This window comes from Eretmochelys imbricata, chromosome 1 (genome assembly GCF_965152235.1).
Source record: "Eretmochelys imbricata isolate rEreImb1 chromosome 1, rEreImb1.hap1, whole genome shotgun sequence".
Classification (NCBI taxonomy): Eukaryota; Metazoa; Chordata; order Testudines; family Cheloniidae; genus Eretmochelys; species Eretmochelys imbricata.
The window spans coordinates 177589140-177603940 of NC_135572.1; the positions used below are offsets into that span (position 1 = coordinate 177589140).

The following is a 14801-nucleotide window of genomic DNA, read 5'->3' on the forward strand; positions in this document are numbered from 1 at the left end:
AAGGATGTCCTCCGAACTGGAATTAGTTTTCTTGAGGATTATTTTAATTGATTATAAAGAACTAATGTGAGTATCTGGCCTGGTGTGTTCTAGTGTTTGAATACGGAAATATGCATGTGAGGGTATGGGGTTGGAGGGGGGAAGAGAAAGAGAAACCTATTCTACTCCCTTTTATGTTCAATAAGCTTTTTTTGTTATCAATATCAAGAATGTTTATGGGTTGATTTTAAATTAAAATGCGTTACAGTCCAAATTAATTTCAAGAACTGTGTGTAGCTTAATTTCATGTACCAGCCAGTTGTCAAACCTTCTCTTATACAGTATGATCTTAGCATTATGAATTAATTCAACAAAACAATGAGGAGAAGGTTTTATTCCTCTTCCACCATTTTGTCACCAGAGGGATCTCCCAGTGATACATATATAACACATAATGGCTTATCCCTTTTCTAGACTATGGATAATGATGATGTCTTATCGTTCTAGAATTCAAAGAGGCAAGTCTGAGCATGTCTATAAAGTCGTCCTACAAGCTGTCTAATATTTGCATGTTGCTATGATAAGGTGTTAAAGCAACCCACCTTCATTAAGCGGTTTCTGTGTTCTTGATGATCAATTCCTAATCCCCTTCTTTACTTCCTCATCCTTATTTATTTAAATTCACCTCTGTTGCTTCACATCTTTATTTCATTGTTACTTCATATTGAAAAGAAAAACAAAAACATTTGAAGGTGGTGAGCCTGGTTCTTCAGTTGCATCCTTATGCAGTCATTTACATCTGCACAAAGTGAGTCCAAACCAAAATGGTAGTATTTTGAAAACATTTTGCAGAAGTGTAAATTACTGCATGATGCATAAAGTCACAGAGAATCAGGCCATGTATTGCCAGTAATGGTGGGGCACCCATCCAGTCCTGTGCAAAACATACTGTTCAGGAAAGACTGGTGGGTACAGCATTGGACTAGGACTCCTAAATTCTTTTCCCAGTCCTGCCACTTGCCTGTTGTGTGATCTTGGGTAAGTCTATTCACCTTTCTGCAACTCTCCTTTTAGATAGGTAGGAATGTTGGTCTGGTGGCTAAAACACTGGACTGGGATTTAAGAGACCTGGGTTCATATCTGGCTCAGCCAAGCTTCCTGTATGGCCTTTAGCAAGTCAGGTTAATTCACCTGTGCCTCAGCTAATTCATCCATAATTCAGAGTTGTTATGAAGACAAAATCCATGAATGATTGTGAGGTGCTCCAATGCTAAGGTGATATGGCCATATAAGTAGGCAGATAGATGAGAAATTGTGTTGTTTTTTTGCAAATGGGAGTCTAGCACAGCAGGACACTGAGGAACTAGAAGTTTTTGGTTTTGGGGTGGGGCGCTAAGAAAGGTATGTCATAGATCCAGCTGATTGCTGCCCAAACTGACCCTTATAACCAGCAAGATTTTGAGGTTAATTGCACCTTCTGTAGTTTTCCTTCCGAGGGTCCTGTCTGTTACTTTTTGCTAAATTGGTCTATTTGTGTGTTCCAAGGAATTGCATTTGAGTCCCAGAATTGGAAAGTGCAGTGGCCTGTGACCACATTAACTTGCTCTTTTCCCATCCATAGTTTGGATACCCACTCTCTTTATGAGAATTCCTGTAAGGATACTTCCAGCCATTGCAGATTTCTCTAGATTTATACTCCTCTGAGACATAGTAGAGGTGGAGAGGAGAGATCTCCATGTTACCCAGGCAAAGAATTCCAAGGAAGCACTATGAGAACAAATTTGACTACCCCTGAACAGGAGTAGCCCTTCAACTGCAATGATCTAGTCCAATATAATTTACTTTCATTCTCTACCCCTTAGAAATTGTTAGTTTAAAATGCAATTCTGAGATAGTGATGATACTACAGTAGTTGCTAAAATGTCTGAATAGAAAAATGGCACAGGAATGAATTCTGGATTTGATTCATTGGACTGGAGATGCAATGTGCACATAGTGAACTAAATAGGAGAATGACAATTCTTTATGGTCTCAGATTAGGTTTTAAACTGCTGTTTAGAAATAGATTCATTCTTATAACTTTTCATTGTTTTAATGGGGTCTTGAAAGTTCCTTTGTCTCTAAAGTAGTGGTTTAACTTTTGAAAAGATGTTCTCAGAAGATTAATTACCTTCGGCTTCAGTGGTATCTTGTTATCAAAAGAGCCTAAAAGTATGTTTTAGTCACTTGATTTTATTTTCCCATCTTTTGAAATCACCAAAAGTATAGTCTCTGGTAGCAAATCTGTTGACACCTGAAAGTTATTGCTATGATTCAGGGTAGGCGTACCTTTGTCCCCACCAACCAGTCTCCCCTGGGCACACTTTTCAAGTGACAGTCCCAGCACCTACTCTTCTCAGAGTGGAATCCTACAATTCACCCCTCTTGTATACTGCTGCTTCAAGTTACAGCACCTCTGTTTACCAACAGTTTTTCCTTAGCAGATCCAAGTAGGTTTACCCATTGCTTTTAAACTTTAGTCCTATCTAAAGCTTACCATTCCCTTCAAGATTTAGACAGGCTTAGTTACTCCCATGGACCTTCCTCTCTGCTTCTGAGGACTGGGATTCCCTCTGCTTTTCTGCAGCCTCTCCCTTTTCAGCTTCAGGGCTAAGACTTTTAACACCCCTCTCCTCTCTCCCCCCCTACCCCTTTGTTTCGTTTTCCCCACTTGGATTTCTCTTTCCACCCCACCCCTTTCCTTGGGTTACTAGCCAACCTGCTGACCAGAGCATAGTGGGGTTAAGAGGTCAAAGTAATTGACACCTGTTCTGTTTGTTAAGCACAGGTAATTGGGCTATCTACAGCCCTTGATTTGGTTTCTGCAGATATGCAAAAACTACTCAGAACTGAGTTAACCCTTTTCACCCCTGTAGCCGATAGCATGATAGTAATCAAATAGAGGTGCACATCATATTCATAAAAAATAATGTGGATAATCGCACTATACCCAAGAGATAGTGAATTAATCTTTTGGATCTTGTTGCAATGGAAAGTATTATATTTTTAGTTCAGAGACAATACAATTGGTCTGCTTATCTGAATATTTGCTTAATTTATCCATTAGTTTGTCATAATATTTAACTACAGTATCTAACTCTAGAGGTGCATATATGTTAAGGATCCATTTCAGTAAGGTTACTGGTTTGTTCAAGGATAAACACATTCCTGAAGGTTTCTTTGTTTTCTACCTTTACCTCTTTCTTCCAGTTTGTCTCATACAATCCTGCCTTTCTCTTTGCTGCTGTACGAAGCTTCTGTAATACTGTGTATTAATAACTTTATATATAATTATGAACTTTAAAAGAACTTTGTAAATCTCTCAACCCATATCTCCGATGTGTGTATCAATGCTGCTGATCTACCTTTGTGTATTAAATCTAAACCTGATCTCAATTTCCACATAGCCATAGTATTGAGCAGAGTGGAACAAAAATACGTGAGACAAAGAGGCCTTGAAATCTGCAGTTTTGAGACAAATACCTTTTAGATCCAGACCCAAAAAAGGCAACTAGCTACTCTGCTTCCCATCAGAAATATTGAAAAGTGTATTTCATCCTCTGCACCTGACTTCGAGACCCAGCTTAACTTTCTTGACAGATTAGCTCAGCACATTTTATCTGTTATAAAAACATACACAGTGATGTACAATATTACATAACTGTTTCTTCACTTGCCCCAATTAATTGCCTTATTAAAAGAGCTGGTGAAGTCCTCATTCCTCATACTTCTATGTATTTTTTTCAGATTTAATCTTTAGCAAATGGCCACTTTGATCAATGTATCAGTTTCTCTAAATTATCAATTTCTCCTGCTGTGAGTAATTTAAAAAAAAATCACTTCTTGTGCAGTTTCTATGAGTAAACTAAACTGTCTACTATCACAGAGCTCTTATGCACCTGAGGGATTTGCATAAATACAATGTCTTTGTTTAATTACTCAGAGCTGGAGAGATTTGATTTAAATCAAGAATTGGCATAAAACATTAGCTAAAGTATTTAATTTAAAAGTTACCTGCAAAGGATTTCTTCAATGTTGCACTTTATTAGTTTGTATGATATCTGAAGAAGGTTTAAAAATATTTGGGTTTCCTCCCCCCATCCCCCCCATTTGTGTGTGGGGTTTTTGTTTTTTCATCTCAAAAATATCAAGAACGTATAGTCTTGTTTTCTCTGGTTTTGCTTAAGGTCCTCTTAAAAAGATTAGAATATGCTTATTGTAAATTCTGATACCTTTAATTGGGGGCTGGGGGGAATGCAGAAATTTTAACAAAGGTCTTTCTCCAAAATGTTAACAATTAAAAACATCCTCAACTTTCACTCGCTTGATTTTGGCAATGACATTTCATTCATTCAGTCATCATAGAACCTTTCCAAGGCAAACAAAATCTGGATTCCTCCTTTTCTAATAATACCTTAAGTTTTACACTGTTCAGGTCATTTGTCCTGAAATACCAAAGCAGGGCTAACTTGGATTATCATAAGTCTTTAGGAATAGTTGGACTTGTGTGTTTAAACCATTCAAGGATGAATACAATTTTTCTAGTTGTAAAAGAAGTAAAATTATTTCTAAAAAGAATCCTCTTAGGCCAAATGCTGCCTTCAGTCTTCTGTGGACTCCTGATTCTCTTCTGAAATGTGCAAACACAGCAGGAGTAAACCATTTTTTCTCCCTGAATACACAGCATACCCAAATATTTGAAGAAATTAGCTTCCCACAGGGTGATCCACTGTGAGTCCTTTCTTGCCTTAAGTGCAAACCACACCCCCTCTAGGTAGTCTTCACCACCACCATGCTTTATTATACTGTTCCAGCAGGCCACCGCCTGTAGTGCTATTTGCATATTTACAAGTCCTAGCCAGCTCCTCCACTTGCTTCTGGGAAAGGGAACAGTCTTAGCTGCAGCCAGCTCTACCTTCCTTCAGGCTCTCAGCTCCTCCTCCTTTCAGGGCTTCCTTCCTCCTTGTTTATCATGCTGGGGTTGCTTCCCCCTCTAATTAGCCCTTCAGCTGTATCTTCGCTTTTAACTGATCCTCTAATTAGGTCCCAGTTAGTTTTATATTGATGGGAATTTGAGTGACAGGGTTCTGAGTCAGCTCCTGACTCAGCACATCTATTACACAGCCATAGTTTATTAGCATTGCATTTGCCAACTACTTGATGTTCCCATTAGGAACCCTGATTTTCAGGGACTGCTGATTTTAATTCACATTGAGGTGATATTTGGCAAGAGTCTGCCCCGGGGCTCGTTGTTTGGGAGAAGCTGTAACATAGTAAACAGCATTTAGTTAGATGAATACAAACGTAGCATACTTATTTAGTACTCCTTTTCTTTTTGCGAATATAGACTAACGCGGCTGCTACTCTGAAACCTGCTTTAGGTCTTGTTCATATCCTTGACTAAACGTAGAAACAACTGTAGTTAGTTCTGTTATAAAGTATGGGTAGTGTGTGTCTGTATCTCTGAGAGCAAAGCTGAGACTTCAGTAATCTTTAGATGACTTTAGACTTGATATTATTGTAAAAATGCTGGTGTGTAATTTTTTTTATGACTGATTTGTAGGGATTCATTATACTGCTTGAAATATGAAAACTGAGGATTTGCACAGCCTGAGTATATAGGTTACAAAAAGTATGCATTTTTAACTGTTCTACTGACATTTCTAGAACTGTGGTGTCCCTTTAACCTATGTCTGTATCTCTTGGGTGTAATTCTGGTCACAATATAATCAACAGCAAACCTCGTTCTTTAAACTTGAATTCACACTGCATTTATAGGAAGTCATAGAGCCTGATCAGTCTTCCGCTTACAACAGTTGACTTGCATTTGTTGAGCATTTGAGTTGTACGCTGGTATAACTTGAGAGAATAATCAGGCCTGTGCAGTGATCCCAACTGTTGCATTGTCCATACAGTAGCCATTCCCTTGGTGACCAGACTAATACAGTTAGGAACGGTAGACCTAAGAGGTTACTGAAAATGTCTCCCCTGATTCCAGTGCAAGTGCCGTTGCTGGGATTTCCAGAGAAGAATTTTATGATCTTCTACTTTCACTGATGAAAGAATCAAATAGGCTTCTCTACATATTCAAATCAAGCTGAGAAATCAAGGGACACTTCCCTGGAAATTAATATAAAAGTAAAATGCCTCCAAATATCCATGCATGCAGAACTTGACCCCAGCCGCTTTTCTATTCCACCTCCAGTGTGACTGCTGCTAGTTGGGAGCGGTGAGGGGAGGTATTGAGAAGAGTGTAGTTGTCAGTATTCAGTGCAATGCAGGGATCTGTTGTGTTGTGCCCATTGATAATGGGAGGGGTGATATGCACCTCATGATCAGGCTTCTCAAACTGTGGTACGTGTACCACTGGTGGTACGTGAGCTTGATGTTTCGTCTCTTTATTTAACAATATTTTTTTTAAGAAGATGGTACTTGAACCAGTAAAGTTTGGGAGCCACAGCTCAGATTTCTGCTAGTTGGAGGGAGGCAGAGAATTGGCCACATGGATATTTAAGTATATGATGGATGTTAATGAAAGACTGAGGCAGACTATTTAGCATCAGGGAAAGGAGGGAAAAGATATTTAATTGGCACCTGGTCTGGGATGACAGCGATTATTTTTTTTTTTTTTTTTTTACTTTTAAATCTCCAGTGTGTCATCTGTCTGCCGGGCAAACATGTAAAAAATGAAGCTACCTATTTAAAAACAAAAACAAAAAAAAAATCCAATATAGATTCAAAATGAAGGCTGTTAAGGTTAAGGCTTCCCTCTTCTGCCACTGATCCTCATTAAAAGTTAGTTTTATGTCCTAATTTGACAGTGTGCAGGATATTCTGTGTAAGCTTTATTTGCTAAAAATAATAGAACTATGAAATATATGCCAACTTAATTTTTTTAAACTGTGAAGTTTTGAAATACATTGGGATTTTCCTTTGTGCTACTTTTTTTGTATTGTGCCATAGAGTACATACTTAGAGGTGTATTCATGACTCTTTCTAATACCTGGGCACATGAGGGTTTGTGTTTCCTCTACATTTTCATTCTCTAGGGTAATTTCAGGGATTTGCTTTATTTTAGGTGTAGGCTTTATATACTTTTTTAGTTTTTTCTTTAATTTGGCTATTTATTACATGTGTTGCTAGTTACCTGCAATGATCTAGGAAATGGGACCTTACTTTTTTTTTTTTAAATGTCCTGTGCCATTTGAGATCTTATGTTCTAGATCTCTCCCTTGTATCTTTCCTGATCATTTTTATTTATCTTTGCTCTAGGAATTTGACATGCATGATGGAGGTGAAAAAGGATGAAAAACAAGCTGCTGTCCTGGACAAAGGTGAAGAAGATGAATGTTTAGTAGAACTTCATTACATTGGAACCATGTTCTAAGTAATTCTTCTAGACATCTTTCATAAATATTTTATATATCTACAGAGACTGATATGACTGAAAATTTGGCTCTTAAGCAATATATGCTGGAAGAAGCCTGCATGGAACGTAACATTTGTTTTAGTTCAGATTATGTGAAAAAATTATAGACTTCTACCTATTATTTATTAACCTTGCATCTCAATTCAGCCACACCAAACTCTAGTCTTTAAAGTGAATAGAAGCAGAGCCTTTGTGGATATTTTTATTGAACATGACTCATGGAGAAGAGCCTGGCTCTGAGATGCACCAGGATTCTGTTGTTCTAACTTACCTAGAGGGATTACTAATGCATCAGGCAGCGGGAGGCTCAGGTACTGCAGTTGACAAAAAGCCTACTGGGCATAGTGGAGAGGATCAAAACTTTAAGATTTCTGGAAATATATTTCCCAACTGTCAAAGTAATGGTCCAGTTCTTAACACACATACATATCAGGGATCTGGCATGTTGCATCTCAAAAAAGCAAGACTGTTACAGTCTTCTGAAGACTGGAATGCAGCAAAGAGAAGGCGGTTGTCTGATTCCATTGTGGATTTGAATGGAAAAAAAGAAGCTTTGTTAGCTGGCATGGTTGAAAATGTGCCTAAAGGCAAACAGGATAGCACACTACTTGCCTCTTTGCTTCAGTCCTTCAGCTCTAGGCTGCAGAGTGTTGCTCTGTCACAACAGATTAGGCAGAGCCTCAAGGAGCAAGGGTATTCCCTCAGCCATGATTCTTTACAAGTGGAGAAAGATGTAAGGTGCTATGGTGTTGCAACTAGTCGCTTGAAGACTCTGCTGAAGAAAAGAAAAGCAAAAGATCAAAAGCTGGACACCACTCTGCCTGATGTGACAACGAACCTGCCTAAAGAGAGGTTTATAGAATCTCCACATACAGGGCAGAATGGACCCAAGGTGATGAATGAGCCTCTGTCATGTGCTGCAAGATTACAAGCAGTTGCAAGCATGGTAGAGAAAAGATCTAGTCCTACTGCTTCTCCTAAACCCAGCGTAGCTTGTAGTCAGCTAGCTTTACTTCTTTCAAGTGAAGCTCATTTGCAGCAGTATTCCAGGGAACATGCTTTAAAAGCACAAAATGCAAATCAGGTAGCAAGCGAGAGACTTGCTGCTATGGCGAGATTACAAGAAAGTGCCCAGAAAGACCTTGGCCATTTCAGTCTGTCAAAAGGAATGCCAAGCCATTTTAATGGTCAAATGAGATCATCAGCAAAAACAATAACTAGCCAGAGCAATATGACACCATTTCAGAGCCCCATTGGAATCGTTCATTCTCCTCCCAAAAATGTAGGATACAAAAATACGTTGGAAAGAAACCATTTAAAACCATCTCCCAGCAACAGTTTGCTGTTACATCTTCTTAAAAGTCAGAATGCAACTAAACAAACAAAAGGGCATGAGCAGAATGAGAGGTCGGGTATTTTTGAGGACAGTAGCACACCAACTACTGTGGATGAGTATTCAGACAACAATCCTAGTTTTACAGAAGATGACAGCAGTGACGATGAAAGTTCCCATTCTAACTGTCTTCCTATAGATTTATCTTTCAAACAGAGGACAGACAAACAAGATTCTGGACAGCCTGCTTCTATAGATAATCTGAGTCGGCCATTGTTTCATAATTGGGATCCAAAAATTCCATGTCTAGATAACAGTATGGAGAATAAAGAAGATAAAGACACTACTAAAGGTTCTAAACTGAATCCACATCAGAAAGTAACACTGCTTCAGTTATTACTTGGGCATAAGAGTGAAGATAAAGAGAAAAATACAGACTCTCAGGGACCACACAGTACAGCTGATGTGGCAACATTTACTGTACAAACTGGTAAGAGGACTCCTGTGACAGAAAGTTCCAGTGCAAATCGAAGAACTCCATTAAGCACTCCACCTTTGCTTATTTCTACAAAAGCAGACTCTCCTATAAATCTCTCCCACCAATCTTCTCTAACAGTCAAACATAATTCTCCACCATATGCTTGCAGCGTCCAGCCAGAGAGGTTAATGAATCCAGCATCTAAACATTTGATAGATCTTACAAAAAATAAAGAACTTCAAGGAACTAAAATGAACAGAAATGAAAGTGCACAAAATTCTGCAGCTTTCAGTGCCAGCAAGCTGTTGCAGAACTTAGCTCAATGTGGAATGCAGACTTCCATGTCAGGTGAAGAGCAAAGAACGAGCAAACAGCTGCTAACAGTAAATACAGATAAACCTATAGGGTTGATTGATAGATTGAATAGTCCTTTGCTCACAAATGTATCAGGTAAATTTGAAGAAAACAACAAAATATTCAATTGTCATCCTACACCCACTGAACAAGGACTTCCTAGTTCAGAAATAGAAAATCTCCTTGAAAGACGCACTGTCCTTCAGTTGCTTCTGGGAACCCCCAATAAAGGTAAAAGTGAAAAGAAAGAGAGGATGCTTTTAAAAGATGAAAGCTCACAAGAACAGGTGGATAAGGCTTTGAGTGAGCAAATATTGACTGTGAAAATAAAAACTGAACCTTGTGAAGAATCAGATGTTCCTCATAATCCAAATGCACAGCCAATAAGAGAGAGTAAGGGTAACACATTTCAAGGAATAGCTCGTTCAGTGCAGAGAAACACAGGTGCCTCTCCGGCATCTGAGGACTTGAAACCTGAGCCTCTTTCACATGAAGATTTTTCTTTTTCAAAAAATGGCTTGTTAAGTCGATTGCTGAGACAGAATCAAGATAGTTACCCCGTTGATGATCTGGACAGAAGTCACAGAAATAGTGAACTGACACTTCTAGACTCAAAGAGCCTTTGCACCATTCCTAAGAAGAGGAAATTTCATACTGAGCCTTCAGAAAGTCCATTAAAAAAGGTAAAAAGTAATGTGACTGATGCTTCAAACAATCACATGTCTCCTGCAGAGACATTGTATCGGCCTTTGCTTAACCAGCAAGAGCTGAAATTTAACAGAAGCGATCTTGAATTTAAATATACTGCAGGTCATGGTTCGAATAATGAAAGTGAAAATAGGAGTTGGTCTAGAGATAGTAAAGGCTTTAATGTGTTGAAACAACTGCTTCTCTCAGAAAACTCAGAGAGAGATTTTTCACAGCATAGGAATAATGCAGTAACAGAGGGCAAGAAGAAAGGAAACAAAAATAATGTAGCAAATAATAAACCCGAATGTAGCATTTCCTCAATAAATGCATTAATGGGAAATCCTGTGCAACCAAACAGTTGTGTAGATCACAGGACATTTCAGTATCCAGTAGCAGTGAAGAGTCCTGCTAGTTCCCCCTTCTCTGAACATTTGGGATGTACAGTATCTAGACCTGAATCTGACCAATTTAGTGTTTGCCCCATACCCAGTGAAAAAGGCCCCATCAGATGGGTTATCACAGGAATGGACAAGGGTGAATATGAAAAAGACTCCCCAAGACTAACCAAAACCAATCCAATATTGTATTACATGTTACAGAAAGGAGGCAATTCTGTTAATAGCCAAGAAGCACATGATAAGGACATTTGGAGTGAACCTTCATTTACGGAAAATTCAACTCCTGTTACAATAAAGGAGGAGTTATTACCTGACACAGAACCTAAAATTCCTTTTCATAATTTAAGAAGCCCTTACAATAGCCATATGGGGAATAAGAGCTCCCATCAACACAATGTGAATGGAGAAGTGTATGGACTCTTGGAAAAGGTGCTAACAATCAAAAAAGAACCTGAGTGAAATATACAGCCAACACAATGAGTTTATAGTCAGTGAGTTTGAATCTGTGTTAATAAAATAAAAAAAAAAGTATGAACTGGAATACTGTATAAATTGAGCATGATTTGAGAAAAGCATGGTCTTATTGAATCATATTTTCATTTGAGAAACTTTGTTTTTCTGGTGATATTTAAAAACATGTAGATATGTTTGCTTTACCGTAGATAGTCACAAGGAAACTGTGAGAGTTATAAGCTGTACAAGACACAATTCTGTATGCATCAAAGTAAGTTATGAATAGTCTGTGACTGAAGTCTTATTTGGAACAACAGGTATTTAGGTATAAAATAAAGTAAGCATACAGCCAAGGTGGTGGTAATGCATTCTGCTGCATTTCATTCTTTCCACGTAGTATATTCCCTTTTTTTTGGCGGTTTAAGCATAGAGACAGTGTAACCTTTGATATGTGTTTAATACGTTTTGTGAAACTTTAAGAATTTTTTTTAAGAAATGGAACAGTCCATCCAGGGTAGTAGTAGAGTAGAGTTAGTAATCTGTCAGTGTTTAATTAATCAAATGCACTGAAATGTAATTTTTAGTGCTTCCAAATTTTGTGTTCTTATTATTTAATTATTTTTGTGATTATCCCCGAATCATGGTGTGGTGGGGTTTTCCCCCCCCCCCTTCCACTTGCTTTTGACTAGAACATTCTGCAGAACCCGGAGTAGTAGTCATATAAAATAGGGGTTATGATTAAAGATTGTTTTCTAGGTTTTCCTAGCATTTTATATAAAAAGCAGATTTTCATCTACACTGTTTTAAAAAAAAAAAAAAAAAAAAAGTCTTTTTGGTCCACTTTTACCTGTTGCTTCCCCTGTCTTAAGCCAAGTCAACAGTCAATATTAAAGGGGTGGGAGGAGGTATTGTTTCATGGTCTCTGTGTATATAATGTCTTCTGCAGTTTCCACAGTATGCATCCGATGAAGTGAGCTGTAGCTCACGAAAGCTTATGCTCAAATAAATTGGTTAGTCTCTAAGGTGCCACAAGTCCTCCTTTTCTTTTTGCGAATACAGACTAACACGGCTGTTACTCTGAAACCAGTCAATATTAAGTTGACCCAATTATGTGTCTCAGGGGTGTGACAATTCCACACCCTTTGAGCAACACAGTTAAGATGACCTGACCTCCAGTGTAGACAGGGCTAAGTCAGAGGAAGAATTCTTCCATCAATTTAGCTACCGCCTCTCACTGATGGGAGAACCCCTCCTGTCAGTGTAGGATGTGTCTACAATGCAGTTGTGCCACTAGGAGTTTAAATGCAGACGTATAAAGGGAAGGTAAAAAAGGCATCTTGTAATTTTGGAATAAACAGACCCGTCTTCTGTGGCCAGAAAACTGCCATTGATACCAGTTTGTGAAACACATAAGCAAAATGTTTTTTCAGCACCATGTTGCTTCCTGTTAAAAGAACAGTTACGGTATTTATAGAACACATATTCCATATTTCAGTGGAAATTGTGAGATAGTGGTGGAAAACATGGTGGTCTTCCTGTAACTGCATATTCTGCAAATATTTATTACTCTGTGAGCAGCTGATCTGTGGTTAATACGCTGGCCTTTCATCCCTGAAAACCTAGATTCAGAACAGTTTGTTAGGTGTCACTGTGTGTGTGAAAATAAGATTGGTGGTTTTGTTCTATTCCATAGTGGATATCATCTCAGAAATGGCCTGTCACCTCTGTTCCCCTGCCTCCACCCAACATTTTGTAATGTTGGCAGCATTTTTTCAAAATCAGCCTTGGACTGGAGTAGTGGAGAGTTGTAGGTCAAAGCTGAGATACATTGAAAGCATTGTGTGGGAAAAGCTGAGCAGCACGCTTTTCTAGTGGCACACATGAATGCCAAGAAGCACCAAACATTCATTGAAAAATGCAAAGAATTACCTCCCCCCACTCCTCCAAAACAAAAGTAACTGTATTAATAACCATAAGTACTGCTGAACCTAATTTATCCAATACTGGATCATGTTCTCAATAGCTGCTTATTTCATTGAAAATTCCCTATGTTATGAACAAAATCCTGATACTATCTAGATAATCAAAGTTGTAGTGTGTTAGGGAACACAAATATTTAACAGTGCCCTATACAAAACATCCCACAAGGTATAGAGATTTATAGAGGGAATAAAAAATACATTTTTATGTTGTCCGGGCAAAGCTTAATATATGCTTGAGCTGTATGAAGGAGATATGTATTTTAAAACTTTCACATGAGTCTAATATTATTTTAAATTTCATTATCACTAGCCTGACTTCAGCTATGCAGTAAATTACAAAAAAAAAAAGGTTTTTTTGTTTGTCTTTCATAGTTAGCATTTATAATAAGTGGCCTGCTAACAAATAAAATGTCATAGAAATTAACAAGGTAAACTATATTTTAGATTATTTCCATTGGAGTTGAATCTTTTTATTTGAATCAGCCTGACATAAATATTAGAAAAAGACGGCATTTTGTTCCATCCATGAAACATGTCTCTTAGAGTCTTACGTGATCATTTTTCTTGAAATTACATGTATATAGCTATGAAACATAGAATAATAGATGGTCACTAGAATAAATACAATGATGTAGTTTACTTGAGGAGCACTGCGTACTTCATACACAGTAGGAGGCAGCTTGAATGTGAGTGAAGTAGATGTGATTGGAAAACTTCTGTCATAACAAAATTCTGATGAAAAATGGGGGAACATCAGACTTCGCTGTCTTCTAACCAACCCTAGCAAGAAGTGAGACAGAATCCCCTAGGGGGTGCTTACCTTGTATTTATTCTATGGTAGTCTATTGTTATTTATAATATATAGTTTTTAAACTTGTTTTCTAAAGCTTATGTGACATTTAAGTTAAAATGTTTTAACCGTTAACAATTTAGCTTTCCTTTTAGATGAGGTTAATGAAAGAGAACTAAAATTCTAAGACGTCAGTAAATTACAGTACAGCATAATATAATTTTAGAACATGTTGATAGAAAAACCTCACCCATGGCAGAATTTGCAACGATCAGTAAGACCCTAGAAAAGAAGTGAGGGCACTCTTCTGGCACACAGTTCCTGCTAAACTGGTTACTTAATACTGTTTGGTTAGCCACTGGTGGATGGGGCAAAACTATTGTCCACTTTAGCTTCCCAAATACCAATGTGATTCTTGCCTAGCAACGAAAATTTTAAAGCCTGGTTTGTCCCTATCCATATTGGCAAGCTGAAACCAATTGGAAAGGGTTTAGCTGAACCTAAAAGGCCTGATAGCCCTCTCTGTTAGCTCTCACCCAGGAGTTACAGGGGGGGAGATCACTAAAATTCTTCTTATGGGTTTCTCTTCCTAATTGTTCCATCAAACAGCATGCAGGGGCAGGGTTTGCTTCACCAGCAATGGATTCTGAAGGATCAGTGATAGACTAAGATCATCCATACAGAGGCCTTGTGTTTCTGTGTTTCTGCACTTTCTCACAGCTCTATCCTTAGTAATCCTCAGCCCCATGACTAGTAGACCCTTTCTTCCAACGCGTACGCAGTTGGTGGCTTTCTCCACTACCACTCCTCAAATAGAGGGTTCCCAGTTGTGGGAGTGGGGGACAAAAGTGGGAGAGGAAGTGGTTGGGGTTGCAA

The 14801-nt window shown here is 38.2% G+C and overlaps 1 protein-coding gene across 2 annotated transcripts in view; it reads left to right on the forward strand.

The window, feature by feature from the left end:
- Positions 1 to 12992, forward strand: part of NRIP1 (nuclear receptor interacting protein 1) — an 81937-nt gene extending 68945 nt beyond the window's left edge. Inside the window, exons 2-3 of one of the 2 annotated variants that reach the window (XM_077819916.1) lie at positions 7291 to 10295; positions 10902 to 12992. In XM_077819916.1, coding sequence (XP_077676042.1) covers positions 7659 to 10295; positions 10902 to 11159 — 2895 coding nt within the window. In that variant the 5' untranslated portion in view covers positions 7291 to 7658 and the 3' untranslated portion in view covers positions 11160 to 12992. Of the gene's footprint in view, positions 1 to 7290 lie in introns of both variants that reach the window. The other variant, XM_077819913.1, reaches the window with a different exon arrangement.
- Positions 12993 to 14801: the final 1809 nt, after the last annotated feature.